We start from the raw sequence: 24,595 nt of genomic DNA on the forward strand, positions 1-24,595 counted from the left end.
CATTAAAGCCAATACCCGTTATAGCCACCGTAGCATCCAGTCCAGCCACTCCAGCATCCAGTCCACCTACTCCAGCATCCAGTCCAGCCACTCCAGCATCCAGTCCAGCCACTCCAGCATCCAGCATCCAGTCCAGCCACTCCAGCATCCAGTCCAGCCACTCCAGCATCCAGCATCCAGTCCACCTACTCCAGCATCCAGTCCAGCCACTCCAGCATCCAGTCCAGCCACTCCAGCATCCAGCATCCAGTCCAGCCACTCCAGCATCCAGTCCAGCCACTCCAGCATCCAGTCCAGCCACTCCAGCATCCAGCATCCAGTCCAGCCACTCCAGCATCCAGTCCAGCCACTCCAGCATCCAGCATCCAGTCCAGCCACTCCAACATCCAGTCCAGCCACTCCAGCATCCAGTCCAGCCTCTCCAGCATCCAGCATACAGCCCAGCCGCATCCAGTCCAGCCACTCCAGCATCCAGTCCAGCCTCTCCAACATCCAGCATACAGCCCAGCCGCATCCAGTCCAGCCACTCCAGCTTCCACTCCAACAATCTAAGAAGAATGTCTCCATCCTTTCCAATCCCAATCCTCCCACACTGTCCACCTACCAAAGGACATTCAACTCGACACACCCATTACCATAACCTTAAATCCCTCTCTCCAATCGTGATCACTCCCATTACCCAACTGCTAGGCCTCACACTATTTACGTTAACACTATTCAACGCACAATCCCTAACTAAGAAATCAGTAATACTAAACGACTATCTCATCGATGTGAAACCGGACATATGCGCAATTACTGAGACATGGCTCAAACCTTCAGATACTGCAATAATCAACCAATTACCTACAGAGACATACAACTTCTTCTCCATCCCACGTCAGGGAAAAAAAAAAGGAGGAGGAATCCTCCTAGCTACAAAAAAGGACCTCAGATTCACTCAACACTCCTCCAATACTGACTCGAAACTCGAATTTGGCTTCTTCTCGTCAGACAAACTCCAAATTTTACTTCTCTACGCTCCTCCAGGTTTACTGGAAACAGACGCATCTCCTCTGGTCGAACTAACTACTTCCCTTATCAATCTAGATGCCCCAGCAATAATCTTAGGTGACTTCAACCTGCACGTCGACAACTCCACATTATCACCCAACTGCGAAGCCTTACTCACAGCATACTCCGCTTTAGGTTTCACTCAACTAGTTAACAAACCCACACACAAAGCCGGACACACGTTAGACCTTATCTTCGTCAATACAGCAATCAAACTGGTCCAGCACCCCACCTGCACAAAGGTACCATGGTCAGATCACTCCCTCATAACTTCCTCATTCTCAATAAAAGATACCAGTCCACCTCGCATACCCTCACATTGCTTCACTTACAGGAAAACATGCACCACAGAAGATCTTAGCAATCACTTATTATCACATCTCACCCAAGTTGACTTCACCAATCCAAACTCAGCACTTCAATCTTGGAACAACATCACGGAATCGATAGCCAACAAGCTATGCCCCCTAACAACAAAAAAACCTCACCCCAACTCGTCCAAAAGACAACCATGGTTTACCCCAGAGCTAAGAAAGCTCAAACTACTGCTAAGACAAAATGAGGCTAAATGGCGTAAAAACCCATGCACCATCACTCTATCTACCTATAAATCTACTCTTCACCAATACAAATCGAATACATTAAGATCCAAGAGGAACTACTACGCATCCAAGATCCACCACCTAATCTTCGACGCTAAAGCCCTCTTTAGCTACGTCTCTAACCTCACTCAATTAAACCCTTCAGAAATCGCTCTCAACCAAGCCAAATCTAAAGCGGAAGAACTAGCGCTATTTTTCAACACCAAAATCAGCAAACTTCTAACTCAGCTGCCCCCTAACACTGCATCTACCTCAACACCACCTCAGACCGCCTTCAAAAATACACGCTTAGAAGAACTGGAACTCACTTCCTCCATTGAGATCCAAGGCATTTTACGGAAAATGAAACCATCTTCTCACCCTTCGGACCACATCCCCTCGAAATTGCTTCTATCAATTCCTGACTCCATCTCCAAATCCCTGTCAGACATCATAAATTGCTCAATAACACATGGATCTTACCCAGATGACCTAAAATTGGCCTCTCTCAAACCATTACTCAAGAAACCTAATCTAGATCCTAATGACCCAAACAACTACCGACCGATCGCCAACCTCCCCTTCATAGCGAAGATTATGGAGAAACTGGTGAACACCCGACTCTCAAACTACATTGAAGAAAACAACCTCCTATTCCCATCACAATACGGTTTCCGCAAAACACTAAGCACGGAGTCCCTCCTCATTTCCTTAACAGATCACCTCATCCTGGGCCTCGATAAAGGTCAAGCCTTCTTACTGATCCTACTGGACCTTTCTTCCGCCTTTGACACCGTCAATCATTCCTTACTCATTCACCAGTTAGCCTCCATAGGTATCTCAGGCACAGCACTATCTTGGTTCATATCATTTCTCAGCAATAGAGGATACAAGGTCAAGATACAGAACAAAGAATCCTCTCAACATCCGTCGTCAGTAGGAGTCCCACAGGGGTCCTCCCTGTCTCCTACTTTATTTAACATTTACCTTACACCGTTATGCCAACTTCTCACCGACCTTAACCTCAAACACTTCCTTTATGCGGATGATATACAGGTCCTGATACCCATTAAGGATTCCTTCGCACAAACTCTGGCTTACTGGGATACATGCCTTCAAAAAATTAAACTCCTCCTCACCAGCCTAAACCTGGTATTAAATTCCAGCAAAACTGAACTCCTGCTCATCGCCTCAGAAAATAGCACCATCACCTCTGCACAACAAGCCACACCAACAATCACACAAGTGAGAGACCTAGGAGTCCTAATTGATAATCGCCTGAATTTCAAAGCCACCATTAACAAAACCACCAAAGACTGTTTCTACCAACTACAAGTGCTGAAAAGAATTAGACCTCTTTTCCATGCCCAAGATTTCAGAACCATTCTACAAGCAATCATTTTTTCAAAATTAGACTATTGTAACACCATCCTACTCGGCCTTCCCGCTTCATACACCAAACCGCTTCAGATGGTGCAAAATGCAGCTGCACGAATTCTGACAAATACCAGGAGAAGGGACCACATAACCCCGATTCTAAAGAGCCTCCATTGGCTACCTATACACTTTAGAATAATATACAAGGCCATTCTTACCACATACAAAATCATCCACCAACTGGCTCCCATTGACCTACAGATCCCTCTCCGACTACACAATTCGTCAAGACCGACAAGAGATGCATACAAGGGATCGCTACAGGTACCACCGTCCAAATCTACTAGACACTGCACTCTAAGAGACCGGGCTTTCTCTACAGCCATTCCACCGTTATGGAACTCCATCCCCTCAAATCTCAGAACAGAACCATGCATCTCAACCTTCAAAAAAAGACTAAAGACCTGGATATTCATTCAAGCTTTCCCGGACGCCAACATGGTCAACTAATCTCCAACTACACCTTGTTTAACCATATCCTCTATCATTTACCTGTGTGAATTAATAACCTGTCCTTTCTCTTTCTTCTCAGCCAAGTTCTTATCACCCTGTTATATGTAACTGCCTTTTCAGCACCATCGTTATAGTTATGTTTACTATGTTTACTATGCACCCATGTTCTATGTGAACCAGCATGATGTGACTGCTGTCTCGAATGCCGGTATATAAAAATCGGAAATAAATAAATAAATAAATAAATGTTCCTGATGACGTAGTGCGCGCGTGCGCGCTCCGAAGTATGTACCAGCAAGGGCGTGAACTTCAGGGGCATCCCCCTGTATTGACGCCATCCACTTCCAACATAAAAGGTCTTTACTTTTGCTAACAGATTGAGTTAGCAAGGAATCGCTTCGGCTATCCAAGCTGCTCCACCACAATTGGACTGATTGCGGGGATTCTACAGGACCCGCTTCGTTCTATGCGACTTGCCTCCTCGGACTTACCAGGGGTACCCGCTCCTCGGGGGTCCCGTTCTCTTTCTCTATTTCAGAATACTGATAGGAACCGGTACTTGCTCCTCGAGAGCTCATGTTCCTAAACCCTCTGAAGATTCTCCATTGCCTGGAAGTGATCGCAGATACGGACATTGTGAGTTACTATTTCAGACTGCAACAGGGGCGGATTGTGGGAAAATAGTGGCCCGGGGGATTTTTCTCCATACTGGCCCATGGGTACCCAATTACACATACACAGGTCGATACTCTAAGGCCGCGGTAGAAAGAGTGCGGCAGTGCCTGGCGCACCCTCGTTCCCCGCACGCACAGTTCTCTTCACCTACCGCTCGATACTCTCTTCTAATTGCATGCAAATGCATGCCGCGTCTGCAAAGTGTTAGGGAAGCATTAGGCCCGCGCAACCCATTTTACAGTATAGAGCGCCTATACAGTAACCTGGGTGCTCAGGCCTAATGCTTCACGGCCACGCTGGTATCTGTCATTTCAAATGTCATTTGAAATGACAGTGTAAAGCGAGACGGACCTTCGGCGGAGACGGCACTGTAAAGCGAGACAGACCGCGGTGCAAGGAGAGGAGGAGAGAGACGATGCAACTTACTCCAGCCAGCCAGCCCTCCTCCGGACAGCGGCTCCTCTGCCTCTCAGCTGCCGGCGAAGATAGACTCCCGAACGGGTAGGCCCCTCGTGCAATTTGACCTCAAGGCGTGACGTCGCATGCCGTGACGCCAAACGTCGTGACGTCACGCCTTGAGGTCAAATTGCACGAGGGGCCTACCCATTCGGGCGTCTATCTTCGCCGGCAGCTGGGAGGCAGAGGAGCCGCTGTCCGGAGGAGGGCTGGCTGGCTGGAGTAAGTTGCGTCTTCTCTCTCCTCCTCTCCTTGCGCCGCGGTCTGTCTCGCTTTACAGTGCCGTCTCCGCCAAAGGTCCGTCTCGCTTTACACTGCCGTCTCCGCCGAAGGGGGGCTGCCAAAGGGGAGCTGCCGAAGTGGGGCCGCATTGGATTTTTTTTTTCGCTTTTTTTTTTGCTTCGGGAGGAGGGAGAGGACTGGGGCTACCCCGGAGACCGGCACCCATGGACGCGACCAGGGCAGGTGAGCCGGGGCTGGGGGAAAGTTTGCCGCTTACCCTTACTCCTGCCTCTAACGTAGGGGTAGGGGTAGGCGGTAAACTAACAGGTTAAACGCGTGGCAAATCGGCAGGGAAAAAAAGCGATAGTCGGAGCGCGCGTCACAGTATCGGAGGGGAATAGCTAATTCCTTCGTTATACAGCTAATTCGTTCATTTACATATCATTTACATGCTGCGTGCGGGAAAGGTTATGCGTCTGTTTTAAGAAGCGCTAAGGACGCGTGAAACTGGAGACTATATCGCTGGATCGCCTTACGCGTCCGAATTGTGTGCTCCCAGCATGTTACAGACGGGAAATCTTCAACCGCACGATACAGTATCGACCTGACAATTTGGTGAGTCACCAAATACAGAATAAAGGGACCATAAAATATACACAGAAATGCACAGACAAACTGAACTGGAAATCACAAGTTAGACTGTATGTAATGCAGCAATGGAAAAACAGAAAATACCATAATTCCTCATAAAACATCAAACAATAAAATCAAGAACTATAAAACATCACAATAGGAAAATCATACTAAAAATATATATTTCAAAACTGCTGATGAATAGAGCATCCAGTAATTTAACTCAGGGAAATTTTCAAAAATTTGTATATAACACCAATAAAATATTTCAAAAAGAGCAGACATCAAATAATATTCAATAATTAAAACTAATAAGGATTTTAAAAAGCCCCTGCTGTCCCCTTCTGTGGGAGCTCTTGATTTCTAGTCACCCTGATATTGTCGAGGATTAAGAGGTTATCCTCTCTCTCTCACACATACTCACATGTCCATTCTCTCTCACACATACACTGTCACATACATACACATTCATGCTCTTATATCCACCATAACTCTCGCTGACACTGACACACTCTCAGGCTCTAAGACACTCTCTCCCCCTCCACACCCCCCCCCCCCACACACACACAAACTCTTACTCCCTTGGATTTTCTCATACACACTCATGCTCTCACACTCACTGTCTCTCTCACATACACACAAACACACACACCCAGGCAAGCTCCCAGTCATTCTCACACCACGCCCTCCCCATCCCCCAGGCATGCACACATTCATTCTCACACACACAGACCCCCAGGATGGCACCCATGCATTCACACACATACACCCCCAGGCAGAGTCCCATTCATACACATGCACACACTAAAGGCAGACCCCCCTCTCTTTTACCAGCAACTTCGGAACCTCTCTCATTACTCTGCTGCCACTGTCACTGCTGCCACATGGCTATTGGGGAGGTGCCGACTGCTGCTATTGACATTGAAGCCCATTCTGCTGCCTCCTCTGTGCAGGCCCCGTGGGCTTCCACTTTCTCCATGCTGATCTCGTACATTGTGAGATCCGCATAGAGAAAGTGCTATTCTTGCACATTCCCAAAGATTACATGTGCCAATCACTAAAAAGTAATTTATTTTTTTTTTACCTTTGATGTCTCATCTTAGTTTTCTAATTGGTTGATCTCAGGCTTTTTTTTTCCACCTTCCCTTTCTTATTTTTTTCCACCTTCCCTTTCTTATTTTTTTTGCCAATTCCTTTTATATTGTCTTTTTTTCTGTTTCTTTTCTCTCCATCTTCTTCCCTCAAACACACAACCACGTTCTTATTCTCACATGCATTTCTCTCTCTCACACACACACAGGCTCTCACTGTCACATGCTCTCTCTCATACAATCATTCATACAGTCTGTCACTGGCACATGCTGTCTGACTCTCATACACACTGGCTCTCTCACTCCCACAGGCTGTCTTGCTCAAGCACAGGCTCTCACTGTCACATGCTCTCTCTCATACAATCATTCATACACACAGGCTCTCACTGTCACATGCTGTCTCTCTCACACACTCAGAGGCTCTCACATGCTATCTCTGCCAACATTCAGGTCCTCACTCTCACACACAATCTCTCAACTCACTCTCACATACAATCTCTCAACTCATCTCATACATGCGCACACACACACACATTCTACAGGCCCTCAGCCTCTCTCTTACCTCTGGGCCTCCTCTTCGCGGGTCGCCACAGGATGGGCTCTGCAGCTGCCCTGATCTTCCGGGCTGCGGCGGCCCTGCTACCGGGCCTCTTCCTCTTCTCGAGCCACTGTGACTTGGGATTCGCGGCGGCCCGTAAGCGCTGCTCCTCTTCTGCACGCACTGATGCTCCTCCTCCTTCCTGCCCACGCGGCTCCGGCATCGTTTACTTCCGGGGCCGCACAGGCAAGAAGGAAGAGGAGCATCAGCGCGTTTAAACGCGATCTTTTTCTTCGGGCTGTGGTGACGTGAGCCTCAGCACGGCCCTGCCGATCTGCCTGTTATATGCTTGTCGCTGCGCTGCATGAGCCTCCCTGCGCCCGGGGGCATTGGCTCCCCTCGGGATACCACTGCTCGCGGCACCCCTAATACTCGGCAGCTCAGGCCTAGTTCGCCTAGTGCTTCCACCGGCCCTGCCCGCAGGTTTCTCTTCGAGCCGCAGCGCCAGCAGACCCTCTTCTTGTCTTTGGCCGGGAAGGAAAAAAAAAAAAATCATGTGATGGGAGCGACCAGCCCACTGGGGGAAGCCCGATCCCCCGATAGGCCAATCCACCCCTGGACTGCAAATAGGAACCGGTACTCACTCCTCGAGGGCCCATGTTCCTGAATACTCTGAAGACGCTCTACTGTCTAGAAGCTATCGCAGGTACAGACATTTGTGAGTTACTATTTCAGTCGGCATATAGGAATCGGCACCCGCTCCGCGACAGCTCATGTTCCTAAACACTCTGAAGATTCTCCACTGTCTGGAAGCTACTACAGACATAGACATTTGGGAGTTATTATTTCAGATACAGATAGGAACCGGCACTCGCTCCTCGAGGGCCCATGTTCCTGAAATCTCTGAAGACTCTCTACTGCCTAGAAGCCATTACAGATACAGACTATTGTGAGTTACAACCGCTCTCTCAGAGCTTGCCCTGGAACCAGGTACTCGCTCCTCGAGGGCCTAACCCTTCCCAGCTACTGAGCCTTCTCCAGACCTTATGTAAGTTAACATCTAAGTACTGGCTATGTATATCTGCATACTCTGTCTATTCACTATCTACAGTCTCTTTACAGCTCAGCAACCCTGGGATCGCAGTTCCAGTCTCTGAGGGACTTCAGCCCTGCTGGGCATATCAGCTCACTACTGCCACTTCTGGTGGTTCTACTACCTGTATAATAAAAGAACTATCTGTGTCTGTCTCCATACTCCAGCCTAGCCGGTGGCCCCTCTCAGGATTCCCTCCTGAGAGCGCTGTCATCTGCCATCGGCCCAAGGATTCACCTATTTACATTCCTGCCCAGCTGAGCACCTTCTCTAATACTCCGCTGGTACAGGTTGCCAACTCAGCAGTCTACATCATTATAGATAACTAACTCCTCCTTCCACAGGAGCAGAACTATATCAGATTGACAACTCCTTTGCATATCCTATCAGACTGCTACCATCATCTGCTAGCTCCTCCCATCAGCATAGCAGATCACAACATTTCCAATGCAAGAAAGTGCATAATATCTGTCTTTTTTATATACATATGTGTGTATATTTTAGGTGCATGAAAAAATATAACGTACACACATAATATGCAGAGGAAGGTATTTTATAAAGTATGCACGTAAGAACATAAGAAAATGCCATACTGGGTCAGACCAAGGGTCCATCAAGCCCAGCATCCTGTTTCCAACAGTGGCCAATCCAGGCCATAAGAACCTGGCAAGTACCCAAAAACTAAGTCTATTCCATGTTACCATTGCTAATGGCAGTGGCTTTTCTCTAAGTGAACTTAATAGCAGGTACTGGACTTCTCCTCCAAGAACTTATCCAATCCGTTTTTAAACACAGCTATACTAACTGCACTAACCACATCCTCTGGCAACAAATTCCAGATTTTAATTGTGCGTTGAGTAAAAAAGAACTTTCTCCGATTAGTTTTAAATGTGCCCCATGCTAACTTCATGAAGTGCCCCCTAGTCTTTCTACTATCAAAAAAGAATAAATAACCAATTCACATCTACCCGTTTTAGACCTCTCATGATTTTAAACATCTCTATCATATCCCCCCCTCAGTCGTCTCTTCTCCAAGCTGAAAAGTCATAACCTCTTTAGTCTTTCCTCATAGGGGAGCTGTTCCATTCCCCTTATCATTTTGGTAGCCCTTCTCTGTACCTTCTCCATCGCAATTATATCTTTTTTGAGATGCGGCGACCAGAACTGTACACAGTATTCAAGGTGCGATACAGAGGCATTATGACATTTTCCGTTTTATTCACCATTCCCTTTCTAATAATTCCCAACATTCTGTTTGCTTTTTTGACTGCCGCAGCACACTGAACCGATGATTTCAATGTGTTATCCACTATGACACCTAGATCTCTTTCTTGGGTTGTAGCACCTAATATGGAACCCAACATTGTGTAATTATAGCATGGGTTATTTTTCCCTATATGCATCACCTTGCACTTATCCACATTAAATTTCATCTGCCAGTTGGATGTCCAATTTTCCAGTCTCACAAGGTCTTCCTGCAATGTATCACAATCTGCTTGTGATTTAACTACTCTGAACAATTTTGTGTCATCTGCAAATTTGATTATCTCACTCGTCGTATTTCTTTCCAGATCATTTATAAATATATTAAAAAGTAAGGGTCCCAATACAGATCCCTGAGGCACTCCACTGTCCACTCCCTTCCACTGTACACTGTTTTGAAAATACTTGCATGTCTACTTGAAATCACCAGTTCTCCAATACCTTTGCCAGTTCACCCAGTCCTTTTCCAATTCTCCTGGAACCTCAAGCACGTCACTCTGAACCACCACCAGTTCATCCAGACTTCTGGTAGTTGATGAGAAATCCCAAGGAGTGAAGCACATGGATAGTGAGCTTGAGAGAAGTGAGAGCTCCTTCTTTTGATTGACTCTTGATGAGCCAATTGTCCAGATAAGGGAACACGTGCACTCTTTGTTTGTGGAGGTGTGCCACTGCTACAGCCATGCACTTTGTGAATATTCGTGGGGCTGATGCAAGGCCGAATGGCAGCACTCTGTATTGAAAATGTTGATTTTTTACCAGAAATCGCAGGTACTGGCGATGAGGAGGAAAGATGGGAATGTGAGCATAGGCATCTTGAAGATCCAGAGAGCAGAGCCAATCTCCCCTTTGAAGAAGAGGTAGAATGGTGCCTAAGGATACCATCCTGAATTTTTCTTTTTTGAGAAATTTGTTGAGATTTCTGAGGTCTAGAATGGGTCAAAGGCCTCCTGTTTTCTTTGGAATGAGGAAATATCGGGAGTAGAATCCTCTGCCCTTTTGAGGTCCAGGAACTGGTTCTATGGCCCTGGCTCTCAGAAGGGTGGATAATTCTGTTTGAAGAATCATGGAATGTTGATTTACTGTCCAAGATGGAAGTGGTGGGTTTTCTTTTGGAACAGTAAGAAAATCCAGTCTGTAACCGTGAGCTGTGATGGATAACACCCACTGGTCGGTGGTGATGGAGGCCCAAATGCTTTGGAAATGTGTTATTCGACCCCCTACTGGTAAATGTGGGAACGGGTTGATAAGGCTGCTGCTCTCTGGGTTGTTTCAGAAACCAGATGTAGTGGCAGTTTGTGGTGGTGGTTGTGCCCTTGGAGGCCTCTGCCTAGGTTGTTGGAGTTGAGGTGGACAGGCTGCTCTGGGTCTGTTTGCTGGGGGATAATACCTGCGTGGACGGTAGTAAGGACGTCTGGCATCACGCTTTGGAACTCTTCTTGTGGAAGGCTGAGTATCCTGTGGTAGTAAGGATAATTGCTTTAGGGTTTCTGTGTGGTCTTTCATAGTCGCCACAGCTTCCTTTACCTTCTCCCCAAAAAGGTTGTCCCCCAAGCAAGGAAGATCAGCCAAGTGTTCTTGCACCTCTGGACGGAGATCAGAGGCCTTTAGCCATGCCCATCTGCGTGCAGCTATGCCTGAAGCAGAAAGTCTTGCTGCAGTCTCGAAGCAGTCATAAGTGGCTCTGACCTCGTGTTTTCCTGATTCGAGGCCTTTATGGATGACATTTTGGAATGGCTCTTGATACTGCTCAGGGAGAGAAAGAGCTAGGTCTTGAACCTGCTTCCAGAGGTTCCTCTGATATTGGTTCATATAAAGCTGGTATGATGTTATTTTGGATACCAGCATGGAACCCTGAAATACTTTACGTCCTAGGTTATCCAAAAATCTACTGTACTTGCCAGGTGGTGTAGATGAATGTGATTTCAGTCGCTTCGCCTTTTTCTGGGCGGATTCTACGACGACTGACTGGTGGGGCAACTGTGATTTTTGAAAACCTGGAATAGGTTGTACCAAATAAGTTGCCTCTGATCTTTTGTTGACTGCTGAAACTGATCCTGGGTGTTCCCATATTCTGTACTGAAGGTCTTGAAACACTTCATGAACAGGTACTGCCAACATTTCCTTAGGAGGATCTACAAATTGTAGAACCTCCAAGGTTTTCTGCCTTGTATCCACCTCTGTTTGTAGTTGAAAGGGGATGGTATCAGCCATATCCCTTACAAAATTTGTAAAGGAAAGGTCCTCAGGAGGTGACTTCCTGTGGTCGTCAGGTGGAGAGGGTTCTAAAATATATCTGCATCTGATGAATATTCAGAACTGGTGTCAGTAGCCACCTCTTGTGGAGTGTGAGGAGTGACTGGTATTATGGATGGTGCTTTAGGCCGTGCTGGTAATAGAGGAGAATGAGGCCTTGGAGGTCTTGGTACTCCAGAGGGGCCTGGAATAGGCTCTTCTGGTGTTTTATTTGAAAGGATGTCCAGCAGAGTGTCCAATTTAGTGATGAAAGGATGGAGCATCGAGACATCCTCCACTGGCATCGGTGTAGTCATCGGTGGCACCGGTTCCCGTGGCATCAGTGGCACCGGTGGCACCGGTTCCCGTGGCATTGTCGGTGCCGGCGGCTTCAAGTGTGATGGTTCTCCCGGCATCGGAATCGGCATCGATGGAAGTGTCGGTGGCTGTGGCGGAATCGCATCGCGCAGAGCCTGGTGCACCGCTTGACGTATGTATGAGTCAAGTTCCACTCTCATAGCTGGTGATACCAGAGCAGCTATGGAGGGAGGCGGTGATGGCGATGCCGATACCCCCTCAGAGCCCTAAGGGGGCACGGAACCCGGCACCGATATCGGTGGGGATCGCCCTGGATCAGTAGGCCTCGAAGCCTCCGCACTCGTCCGAGGTATTTTTGCGGGTGAGGCCGTACCTGTCGATGGGTCTTCGGTCATCGGAGCTTGGCGTCGTCGATGCCGGTGTCGATGTTTTTCCTTCTGTTTTTCACTCCCAGAAGTGGATGCCTTCGACGATATAGACGGGGAAGGCATTGAAGCGTCTCCCGCCTCCGGACGACTTTTCTTCAAAAGGACCTGACGGACGGATCCTGATGGCGATGACTGAACGGAAGTCGATGCCTTCGGAAGCAATTGTATATTAAACAATTGCTCCATTTTCTCAGCTCGGAGACGACGGCCTTTTGAGGTCATCTCCGCACATAAATTACACGATTTTATGTTGTGATCTTTGCCTAGGCAAAGAACACATTCCAAGTGCGGGTTGGTTATCGACATATTCCGCGCACAGTTCGGGCATTTTTTGAACCCGGAGGCCATGTTGCCGGACAGCCGTCGACGGCGATGACCAAAAAATCTCGGTACCGGCCGGAAACCGAAGGGAAAAAAAGTTACCGTGGTGTTGTCGAAGGGAAACCCTTGCGGTGGGACTAATTTTTTTCCGAAAAAGATTAACTTTTTTAAGGTGGTGAATTCACCTCAGGACTCCAATTATACCGCGATGCTAAGTGCTTCACGGAAAAAAGAAGACTGAAGGGAGACCCCCGTGGTAGGGAATATCATGGCATGCTGGGCATGCTCAGTAGGCACTCTGGTGCCAGTCAAAAGTTTCATGGAAACTTTTAAAGAAGTTTTTCCGTACATAGGGCTCCATTACCGATGTCACCCATATGTGAGGACTAGCATCCTGCTTGTCCTGGTATAAAGAAAGAAATAACCAAAAATGAAGAAACCCTGTCAATCTGGGGGAGCTAGTGGATCCCCCCACTCACATCTGCTGGAGTCAGAAGAATACTGAGCTCCAGCAGAGGGTGCACTACTCTATATGCTGACGCTCTCAAACTCTGTTCTGACTCCATCTGCTGGTCGGGGGATATAACCCACTGTCTGGACTGATCCAGGTACGTATAGGGAATAGTAAATTATCATGCACCCACATGGGCACACACCAACGGTTTTGAAAGTTACCCTCTCTGAGTTCAATCTACAAAAATATATTTCTTCATTTCTAAATCCAGATACAAGATTTCTTTATTACAGAACTCTGGGTATTTTATCCTAAGCTGCTAATGGATCAGTATACATATAACTATTTGCAAATTTACATTTTGATACTTAGATTGTCTGACTTTATTGTTTTCTGGTGTTATTTAGGAGAGTTGTGGGTAGATCCTTGGACCAATGGCAGATGACTACACTCTGGGGGGGGGGGGGGGGGGGGAAGATCCTGAGAGGGACCACCGATCAGGCTCAGACTATGGAGACAGACACACACTAGTTCTTTTATTAGACAGTATACTGAACCACCAGAGATGGCAGTAGTGAGATGGAATGCCCGGCTGGGCTGTAGTCCCTCAGACACTGGAACAGCGATCCCTGAAGGCTGAGCTGTAGAGAAACTGAAATATAGTGAGTAGGCAGGGTATGCAGAGTTCTTGTACCGAACCAGATGGTAACACTCACACAATGTCTCATAGAAGCCCAGGAGCTGGAATGTATAGGCTCTCGAGGAGTGAGTACCTGGTTCCAGGGAAAGCTTTGAGAGAGCGATGGTAACTCACAGATGTAGTAGGCAGCGATGACTTCCAGGCAGAAGTGAATTCGAAGAAGTCCGGGAACAAGGGCCCTCGAGAAGCGAGTACCGGTTCCAGACTGCAATCTACAAAGTAAGAGAGAGAGTGAGGCCCCCGAGGAGCGGGTACCCCTGATTAGTCCGAGGAGGCAGAGTAGCGTAGATAGAACGAATCCTTATCCTTGCTAACTCAATCTGTTAGCAATTTCTCAGACCTTAAATATGCGTCGCGGGTGACGTCATCTTAGGGGGACGCCCCTGAGGTTCGCGCCATTGCCGGTACTTCTGTCGGGGCTGCGCCGCACCCTTAGGCCTCCATGAAACATGGCAGTTAGCAGCGTCCAGCCAGTCCGGTGACGCTAGAGGATTTCGGCAGAAGAACGCTGTGGCAGCCAATATTCCCACAGACGAAGAGGGAGGCGCCAAAGAGGTAAGGAGGGCGGAGAGAGGGCGTCGGGAACCGACGGACACAACAAACTTTTATTTGCTATTAAACATAAAGAGGTCTATATTGAAAAGGATTTGTCCAGCCTTTAGCCTTAGCTGGACAAAACCCAAGGTTTCAAAAATCTTACCAGTAACACCGGCCCGAGTTATCCGGCTATGTACTAAGTACTTAGCTGGATAACTTGGGGGAGGGGTAATCCAGGGGAGTAATCCAGGGGTGTTCCAAGGTGGAATACAGTTATCTGGCTAAGTTTAGCTGAATAAACTTATCAGGCTAACTTTCTGCTAGCTGAGTAGTATCAGTGAGAAACCTACAATGCTGAGTATCTGGTTCAAGTTAAATACCATATAAGTCGATCCAGCTAACTCAGCCAGATCCCTTACAGCTCAGTTTCTATCTCATTTTTAAAAATGAGTTTGAAAAGCAATAGTCACTGAGCTTCCTTTCAACTTAAGCAATTTGTAGTTGAAATTAGTAATAATTTTAGTTAATAATATTAATTAACAATCAATCTCTACTAATACTGGAGGAACTGCATAAAATCCATTGTATCGTCCAGTAAATATTCAGAGATTTACCGTTTTCTCTGCATCTGTGATTGGCGATTTTGGTAAATCCACCTTTGTTTTCTTTTTTGTATCTAAACAGGCCAGATGAAAATATAACAATGCTATTTCCAGGTATGACTTCCTGATAAGTCTACAAATAAAAAAAAGAATGTCAGTGACTACTGTATACCACACTCTAACCAGAAGCACAGTTGTTTATTAAGACAGAGCATAATTTACTTAAAAACTGAAGCAAAGCAGGATAAGACATGATTAAAGTTAATCAGTCCACATGAAAATATATTGTACAATAATATTAATGAACTTGGGCATGTGCAGTGTACTTAGTTTGACATTTTTACACCAGAAAAGTTTTAAAAGATATGAAATAAGATGATAATAATGCTTTCCCATTTTAAAACTCCTCCCAACTTTAGCTCAATCACTGCAGTGACAAACCTTGGCTGGGAGTCATGCACCAAGGCTCCTTCTGGAACTTTGCTGTTTGTACCTCCTATTAGGTATGTATAACTGCTCCCCCAAACCTACTCCACCCCCAAATCCCCACACCGAGTGAAAAGTACTCCCTATTACAGTGGTATAAATACTTAAAGTGACATATTGGTCTCTACAGAGGTTCTCTCTCTCTCTCTCGCCCTCCTTTTTTATTGCAGGTGCTATTTCTGCTATAAATATAGCATTTTGATAAATCTAGGGGAGAATCTGTTTGCATTCTCAATTCCTTACCCAAAGTTTTGATCATTTTTCCAGCTGATTTTTATAGCATTCAAGATGTTCTCAGCAGCTTGCAAAGTTTGAAGGTGATCTGCTACTATAATCTGGCGTTCCACTTTGCCTGAAAAATTTTTAAGTAACAGTTTTTCTCTTCTTAGGTAACAAATAAGTAATGCTGTATTGAAATAACGATTCCTTTACACAATGCGGTATTGTGCTTTATTGCAATGTGTGTAAATAAATAGTATAAATGTGTTACTCCAAGTTTGCATATACTAGGCTGTACTGTTAGACTATTCATTTGGCCAAAATTTTCAGCTGAACCTAATCAGCTAGGTTTTCAGCTGAAAATCATCCTAAATCTAGCCAGGCTAGATTCAAGTTCCACAAGTGCTAGCTGTCTAACAATAAAGATTAGAAGTGTGGTGCCTTGCCCCTACCACCTGCAATCCTCTACCCCAATCTAATAAAAAGAAGTTGGCGGGGGAGACCTGACAAATCCCTGTGATCCCCTTCTCTTCCCCATAATTAGAAAAAGGTTAGGGGGGAGGATAGACAACAACCCTAGCCCCTTTCTCCTTGCAAATGATATTTAAAAACAAAAACAAAAGATCTCTTATCCGTGAACCCCTCCTTCCAGCACTGATTTTTCACACACAAAGATCCTTTAATTGCCATCTACCCTTTTCTTCAGATCTCCAAAACCTTGCTCCCCATCATTGTCATACCTGGGAACTTTTTTAATTTGTGGTCACCCGGTGATTGCTGTTGATTAACAGAGGGAGGAAGGAATTTAATAATATGTATCAACTTTCTCTCTTCCACCGCCCCCCCCCAACTAATCCACATTTTCTTTTTCTCCTTCCCATTATTATCAATTGTCCCCCCTCCAGAGATTATCCCAGCATTCTTCCCCTTCATCTCTTTCTGACCCCAGCGCTTTCTTTGATCCCTCCCCCTATAAGTCTCAGCTGTTGCGTGCCCCGTCGGCCTTTAAAGGGGTTGCGGCAGGAAACTAACCCGTGGCACCCAGATGATGTCATCATCGGGCCCCGCTATTTAAGGCAGGGCCCACTACTCACTCCTTGCTTTGGCAACAGGTCTCCACGCTAGTCGTGTGCTCTGTTGCCCGTTCCTGACTTTGTTCCTGGTTCCTGTTCCTGACTCCGTTCCTGGTTACTACCTAGCCTCTGCCTTGGACTGATTACTGGCTTTGACCCTTGCTTTGCTGTACCTTGCCTAGCACTGCCGCCTGCCCCGACTTCAGCCTGTTCCTGACCTCGCCTCTGGTATCTCTTCGGACTTGGCCTTCTTAGGCTTTGGCCTTATACTGCCTGGGCATCACCTATCCTTGCACTCTGTCCGACCTTGCCGCCCGGGCCTCTGGACTCCTGCCTCGTCCGGACCTGTCTAGGTCCCTCCGATACCTCTGCTGGTCCCTGGCTGCCTACTCCGAACATCCACCGGGATTCATCTGATGAAGGCCCGCCTAAGACCAGCCAGCCCCAGCACCCAAGGGCTCAATCTGTGGGGAACGAAGGCTGGTATTGGCGAAGCTCCAGTTGGCCTCCGCCTCCTGGCTTGCTCTACCTCCCAACGGTAGGGACCCTTGGGGCTTGCTCTTCGGGTAGCTTCAACCCCATCTCAGGCCAAGGATCCACCACAAGTGCAACATTAGCTCCATGGCTTATGCATCCTCATTCTGCCCTTAGCTGAGTGATTCCCAAGTCCTGGAAAAACAGCTGCAGACTGAGGTTTTTGTGTATTGCAGCTCTTCTCCAGTTTCTCCTCACATGCTGCTTGTAGTGTCTGCTCCAGGCTTGATCCACTTCTTCTGTTCTCATGGGGTAGATTTTCAGAAGTTACGCTCATGCGTCCATGTGCACGCGCTACCCGGCGCCTACACATGGACGCGCGATTTTATAACATGCCGGGTCGGCGCACAAGTGGGGGTAGAGATTTGCAAATACGTGCAGTGACGCATCGGGGCCTTCCCCAGTTCCCTCCCAATCAGCTCAAATTAAGATGCGGACTGGGAGGGAACTTCCCAACCCCCTAGCCTAACCTCCCTTCTGTTGCGTTCATGCCTGCTCTTGCCCTCGCTCCACGTCTTCACCTCTGAGGTGACTCCCTTCGAGTCTGATGGACAGTTGCTGCCATGGCTTCTCCTCGCCGTTTCTTGCCAGAGTCCCCGGGCTGGCCTGACGCTGCGTATCCGCCATGTTCATGATGACATAGGGCGCGTGTGCGCGCTCCGAAGTTTGTATCAGCAAGGGCATGAACTTCGGGGGCCTCCCCCCGAAGTGATGTCATCCGCTTCCAACATATAAGGCCTTTGCTTACGCGTACAAATTGAGTTACCAAGGATTCGTCCAAGCTACTCTGCCTCCTTGGACTTACTTGGGGTACCCGCTCCTCGGGGGCCTCGCTCTCTCCTCTAGTTTTCAGATTGCTAAGACGGGATCCGGTACTCGCTCCTCGAGGGCCTATGTCCCTGAACGCTCAGAAGACTCCCTATTGCCTGGAAGCGATCGCAGACGTTTCTATTCCAGTTTCTATTCCAGTTGCATATAGGAACTGGTACTCGCTCCTCGAGGGCCCATGTTCCTAGAACTCTGAAGATTCTCTTCTATCTAAGACGGTATCGCAGGAACGGAGATCGTGAGTTATTATTACAGATTGCAGATAGGAACCGGTACTCGCTCCTCGAGGGCCCATGTTCCTAAAACCCTCCGAAGACTCTCTTCTATTTCAGAAGCTATTTCATATACAGATATTGAGAGTTCTTATTTCAGTTTGCATACAGGAACCAGTACTCGCCTAGAGGCTCTTGTTCCTGAATGTACTAATTATTCTCTATTGCCTAGGAACCATTATAGAGATAGATAACTGTGAGTTACCATTCCTCTCTCAGAGCTGTCCCTGGAACCAGGTACTCGCTCCTCGAGGGCCTAACTCTCTCCTGCTACTGAACCTTCTTATTAATCTAAGTGAGTGTATCATCTACTTCTGGCTTTGTATCTAGCATTCCCTGTCTACTCACTATCTATGAGTCTCTCTCTACAGCTTAGCAAACCCGGAGATAGCAGTTCCAGGATCTGAGGGACTTCAGCCCTGCTGGGCACATCAGCTCATTACTGCCACCTCTGGTGGTTCTACTACCTGTCTAATAAAGAACTATCTGTGTCTGTCTCCATACTCCAGCCTAGTCGGTGGTCCCTCTCATGATATCCTCCTGAGGGCGCTGTCATCTGCCATCGGCCCAAGGATTCACCATTTCACATTGGAATGCTCATCTCTCACACTTTAAGAGCTGAGTATATTGCTAGCCCCTCCCCTCTGGGGGAGCAATTCTAACAGATTGCTAACTCCTAGCAGAAAAGATAACACCTTCCCCTTCCCCTATCCTGCCCTCCCCCATCCCTATCCTAAATCTCCCCCAAATTCCTTGTCCTATCTTTTGCTCCTGCTTTTGAGCAGAAGCAAGTTGCGCGCGCTGGCACCCTGCCGGCGCACAATCCCCCGGCACAGCGGCACTCGTGAGAGGGATAGGAAAGTCAAATCTCAGGGTTTGTCTTTTCAATATCGATTTCATTGTGCACAATACATTGAAATCTTGTCACGATTCTGCCTGCTAGGTAGCCTCCCCCACTTGCAGAGGTCCTCACAGAGGCACATTTTCACATGCTCTTGCCACCGTCTTGTTGATCCTATGACTCAGCAAGGCCTAGAAATCAGTGCCTCTTCATTGAGTCATCTCGACTCCTTGACCTGGCCTACCTGCCTTACTCTGTGGTCTTCCAGGTCTTCCTACCTTGCTCTATTGACTCCCAGGCCTTCCTACCTTGTTCTATGGCCTTCCAGGCCTTCCTGCCTTGCTCTGAGGCCTTCTTGGCCTACCTGCCTTGTCTTGTGGCCTTCTCGGCCTTCCAGCCCTGTCCTATGGCCTCCTAGGCCACTTTGCCTTGTCTTGGGGCCTTTGTGCTGCCTAGTGTGCTTTGCCCTACATTGTGGCCTGCTTAGGCCTCCTAGTCTGTGCTCCTTGTTCCTTGTTCCGTGCATTGGTGATTCTAGCTCTGCTCTGTGGTCCAGTCCTTGTGCTGTCCTCTTCCAGTCTTTGTCCTGTCCAAGTCTTTGTCCTGTCCTGTCCAGTCCTTGTTGCCCAGGCCTTGTCTCCAGTCAGCCCTGTCTCCAGTCTGCCTGCCTTCATTCCAGTCCAGCCTGCCTTGCCTCTAGCCCAGTCTGCCTTGCCCCTGGTTCCAGCACTTGTATCCAGTCTCTGCCTGTATCCAGCTTCTCAGTACCAGCCTGTCACCTTTGCTGTGTTCCAGCTAAGTCCTGCTGGCCACCAGAACCCAAGGGTTCAACCTAAGGGGGAAGTGGCTGTATGCGCAGAAAACCCAGTCTGGCCTTGTCCCAGAGTTTAGTCCTACTCCTGCTGGGGGAAACGCAGTCCAGCCTGCCCGACCTGTGACAAATCCTAAGCTTAGCATGCAACAATGGGCAAAAAAGTAAACAGAATATTAGGAATTATTTAGAAAGGAGTGAAAAATAAAATGGAGAATATCATAGTGCCTCTGTTTGCATTAAAGGTGCAGCCACACCTTGAGTTCTGTGTGCAGTTATGTTGCCCATTCTAAAAAAAAAAAAAAAGATACCGGTATATTAAAACTAGAGAAGGTACAGAGAAGGGTAACAAAAATGATAAAGGTAATGGAACGCCTCCCCTATGAAGAAAGGCTAAACACAGGTTAGGGCTCTTTAGCTTAAAGAACAGACAACTGAGAGGGGATATGATCAAGGTTTATAAATTCATGAGTAGGGTGGAACACGTAAATAGGGAACGGTTATTTATCCTCTCAAATAGTACTAAGACTAGAGAAGATTCTATGAAACTAACATTTAGAAGACTGGAGGAAGTATTTTTTCACAACATACAATCAAGTTATAGAATTTGTTGCCAGAGGATGTGGCCAAAGCACTAAAGTATCTAGCATAGTTGGATTTAAAATGGTTTCAATAAGTTCCTGGAGGAAAAGGTCACAAACCATTATTTGCCAGGTAGACTTGGGAAAGTGATGGCTACTACCTGGAGATGAATATCCTTATTCAATAAACATACACACGGTTAATGCGACTGCAACATTGCTCTATGCTTCAACGGCAAGAGGAAATGTGGAAAAAAGGATTTGCATCCACATAAAAGCAGGGGAGTAGCTTGCTTGTTACGGCGGTTACTACCCCAAAACCAGAAATGCCTGATACTTCACTTTCAATGCATATCTAGCATAGCTCTCTGCTTCAAACGCAGGGGGAATGAAGAAAGCAAATGTTGCTTACCTGTAACAGGTGTTCTCACAGGACAGCAGGATGTTAGTCCTCACATATGGGTGACATCATCAGGATGGAGCCCAATCATGGAAAAAATCTGTAAAAGTTTCCAGAACTTTGACTGGCCCCAACTAGGCATACCCAGCATGGCACTAACCCTGCAGCCAGCAGGGGTTCCCCTTCAGTCTTATTTGAAAGCTACAGGCAGTGCCGAAAAATAAAATAACAAAACGTTACGAACCCAACACCGCGGGGTGGCAGGTGGGTTTCGAGAGGACTAACATCCTGCTGTCCTGTGAGAACACCTGTTACAGGTAAGCAACATTTGCTTTCTCACAGGACAAGCAGGATGGTAGTCCTCACATATGGGTGAGTACCGAGCTGAGGATGTCCGAACATGCACCTAATGTACCCAAAGGTGTGCAACAGGCACAACAACCGGGGTAGAATTTGAACGAGGGCATCCTGAACCCCACCGGACAGGCGGAAGGATGTTGGAATGTCATGTTGTAAAGAGGTTACGAAGGACAGACTGGCCGAAGATGGAATCTTGTCTTCCGGCTTTGTCCAAGCAATAGGGGGCTGAATAGGTGTGGAGAGAACTCCCAAGTGGCAGCCCTACAAATGTCAGGAAGCAGCACCGATCGTAGGTGTGCTACTGAAGTTGCCATGGCCCTCACAGAGTGTGCTTTAACACGGTCTTGGAATGGAATGCGCGCTTGCTGATAGCAGAAGGTTATGCAGTCCGCCAACCAGGAGGAGTGAGTTTGCTTACCCACAGGCTTCCTTAACTTGTTAGGGTGGAAAGAGACAAACAATTGAGTGTTTTCTCTGTGGGAAGCTGTATGGTCTAGGTAAAACACTAGAGACCGTTTACAGTCAAGTGTATGCAGAGCCTGTTCTCCTGGTTTGGCATGGGACCTGGGAAAAAAGGTAGGTAGTATGATGGATTGATTAAGATGAAAATCTGAAACTACCTTAGGTAAGAATTTCTGGTGAGTGCGGAGTACCGCCCGGTCCTGCAGAAGTTTAGTGTAAGGCGGGTAGGTAACTAGAGTCTACAATTCACTGAAGTGATAGCCAAGCCAAGTGATAGCCAAGTGATAGCCAAGTGATAGCCAAAAGGAAAATCACTTTCCATGTGAGATATCTAAGGTCACAGGAGTGGAGAGGCTCGAAAGGTGGTTTCATGAGCCGACCCAGAACTAGATCAAGGTCCCAAGAAGGGGCTGGAGGACGTAGTGGAGGCTTGATGTGAGGCAAGCCCTTCAAGAAACGTGTTACCAGGGGGTGTACTGATATAGAAACATTCCTGACACCTTTATGGAAGGCGGCTACTGCACTGATATGCATTCTAATGGAGAAAGTCTTGAGACCTGACTCCGATAGATGCCAGAGATAATCCCAAAATTTTGGGATTGGACAGGAAAAGGGGTCAAGGGACTGAGAAGAGCACCATGACGCGAACCTTTTCCACTTATAAGAGTAAGCTTTTCTCGTGTAAGACTTCTGTGAAGCAATCAGGACATGGGAAACTGGCTCAGAAAGATTAAGTGGCTGAAGGATTAACCTTTCAACATCTATGCTGTCAGGGACAAGGCTTGAAGATTGGGATGTCGTAGGCACCCGTCGTTTTGAGTGATCAGAAGCGGGTCCTTTCCCAAGGGAAAGTGCCTGCGGATGGAGAGGTCCTGAAGTATTGGAAACCACACTTGGCGTGGCCAGTGAGGCGCTATTAGGATCATGGTTCCCTTGTCCTGACGTAACTTCATGAGAGTCTTCGAGAGAAGAGGGAGTGGAGGGAATGCGTAGAGCAGGCAGTTTGCCCAAGAGAGGGAGAATGTGTCTCTGGGTTGAGAGAGATTACTGCGAATGAGAAAGCAGTAGTTCTCCACTTTGCGGTTCTGTGGAGACGCAAAGAGGTCTATCTGAGGATATCCTCAATGTTGAAAGATGAAGTCCGCTACCGAGGGGTTGAGGGACCACTCGTGCGGTTGAAACACATGACTCAGCTTGTCTGCTAGGACATTGTCCACTCCTGCCAACCAGGTGGCTCTGAGGTACATTGAATGGGAGAGAGCTTCCGCCCAAATCTGCGCAGCTTCCTGACACAGAATGAAGGAGCCTGTGCCTCCCTGTTTGTTGATGTTCCACATGGCCACCTGGTTGTCCATCTGAATCAGGATGACTTGATTTGAGAGGCAATCCTGAAATGCCCTGAGAGCATATCTGATTGCTCAAAGTTCCAGGAAATTTATCTGGTGTTTGGCTTCCTCTGGAGACCAAGAGCCTTGTGTCTGCAGATCGGCTACATGGGCTCTCCCCCCCCCCCCCCCACCCGAGGTTGGAAGCGTCGGTGGTGAGAATAATTTGAGGATTTGGAACCTGGAAGGGCAATCCGTGGAGGAGATTGGTCTGATTCTTCCACCAGGCAAGGGACAGACGGAGTGAGTCGGTGACTTGGACAAGGGCCGATAGAGGCTGAATAGCTTGAGTCCATTGAGACCTCAGAGTCCAGTGCATGAGTCTCATGGCCAAGTGGGCCATTGGTGTGACATGGATTGAGGATGCCATGTGTCCCAGGAATACGAGAAATTGGCATGCAGTCACGGAGCGCTGAGACTGCAGCTGGTGAGCAAGGGATGCAAGAGTCAGTGCCCGTTGTCGAGGTAGGAAAGCCTTTGCCTGTAAGGTGTCCAAGTCTGCCCCAATGAATGATAAGGTTTGAGATGGGACTAAATAGGATTTTTCGTAATTGATGAGAAATCCTAGCGAAATTAGAGTATGTAAGGTTAGATTGAGGGACGACAGAGCAACTTGCTGAGTGGGAGCCCTGATAAACCAATCGTCTAGGTAGGGGTAGACGTGGACACCCTGGGTTTTGAGAAAGGCTGCGACAACTACGAGGCATTTGGTAAAGACTCGTAGTGCAGATGCTAGACCGAACGGGAGCACTCGATATTGATAGTACTGGGGGCCTACTAGAAACCTCAGGTACTTGCGATGCACTGGAGTTATCGCAATGTGGGTGTATGCGTCCTGGAAGTCGAGAGAGCAGAGCCAGTCTCCTCTTTATAGAAGAGGTAGAAGCGATCCCAAGGTGACCATCTTGAACTTTTCTCATTGAAGGTACTTGTTCAGAGCCCGTAAGTCTAGAATAGGATGGACGCCTCCCGATCTTTTGGGGATTAGGAAGTACTGGGAGTAGAACCCTAGGCCTTGCTGGGAAAAAGGAACGGGTTCTATTGCTCTTGACTGGAGAAGGAGGGAGACCTCTTGATCCAGAAGAATGGAGTGATCAGATGTTGTCCACGTCTGCAGAGGTGGGGAATCCGGTGGTAGAGCGAGAAAGTTCAGATGGTAATCCTGAACAATGATTGCTAATACCCATTGGTTGGAGGTGATTGAGTGCCATCTGTTATGGAAGTGGCACAATCAACCCCCTACTGGTATGTGG

The 24,595-nt window shown here is 47.5% G+C and overlaps 1 protein-coding gene across 1 annotated transcript in view; it reads right to left on the reverse strand.

The window, feature by feature from the left end:
• The window catches only part of CFAP54 (cilia and flagella associated protein 54), a 1,106,494-nt gene that overhangs the window by 137,153 nt on the left and 944,746 nt on the right, over nucleotides 1–24,595 (reverse strand). Inside the window, exons 59-60 of the mRNA XM_029597529.1 lie at nucleotides 15,820–15,928; nucleotides 15,103–15,223 (exon numbers count right to left, since the gene is read on the reverse strand). Coding sequence (XP_029453389.1) covers nucleotides 15,103–15,223; nucleotides 15,820–15,928 — 230 coding nt within the window. The remainder of the gene's footprint in view (nucleotides 1–15,102; nucleotides 15,224–15,819; nucleotides 15,929–24,595) is intronic.

Source organism: Rhinatrema bivittatum, chromosome 4, assembly GCF_901001135.1.
Source record: "Rhinatrema bivittatum chromosome 4, aRhiBiv1.1, whole genome shotgun sequence".
Classification (NCBI taxonomy): Eukaryota; Metazoa; Chordata; class Amphibia; order Gymnophiona; family Rhinatrematidae; genus Rhinatrema; species Rhinatrema bivittatum.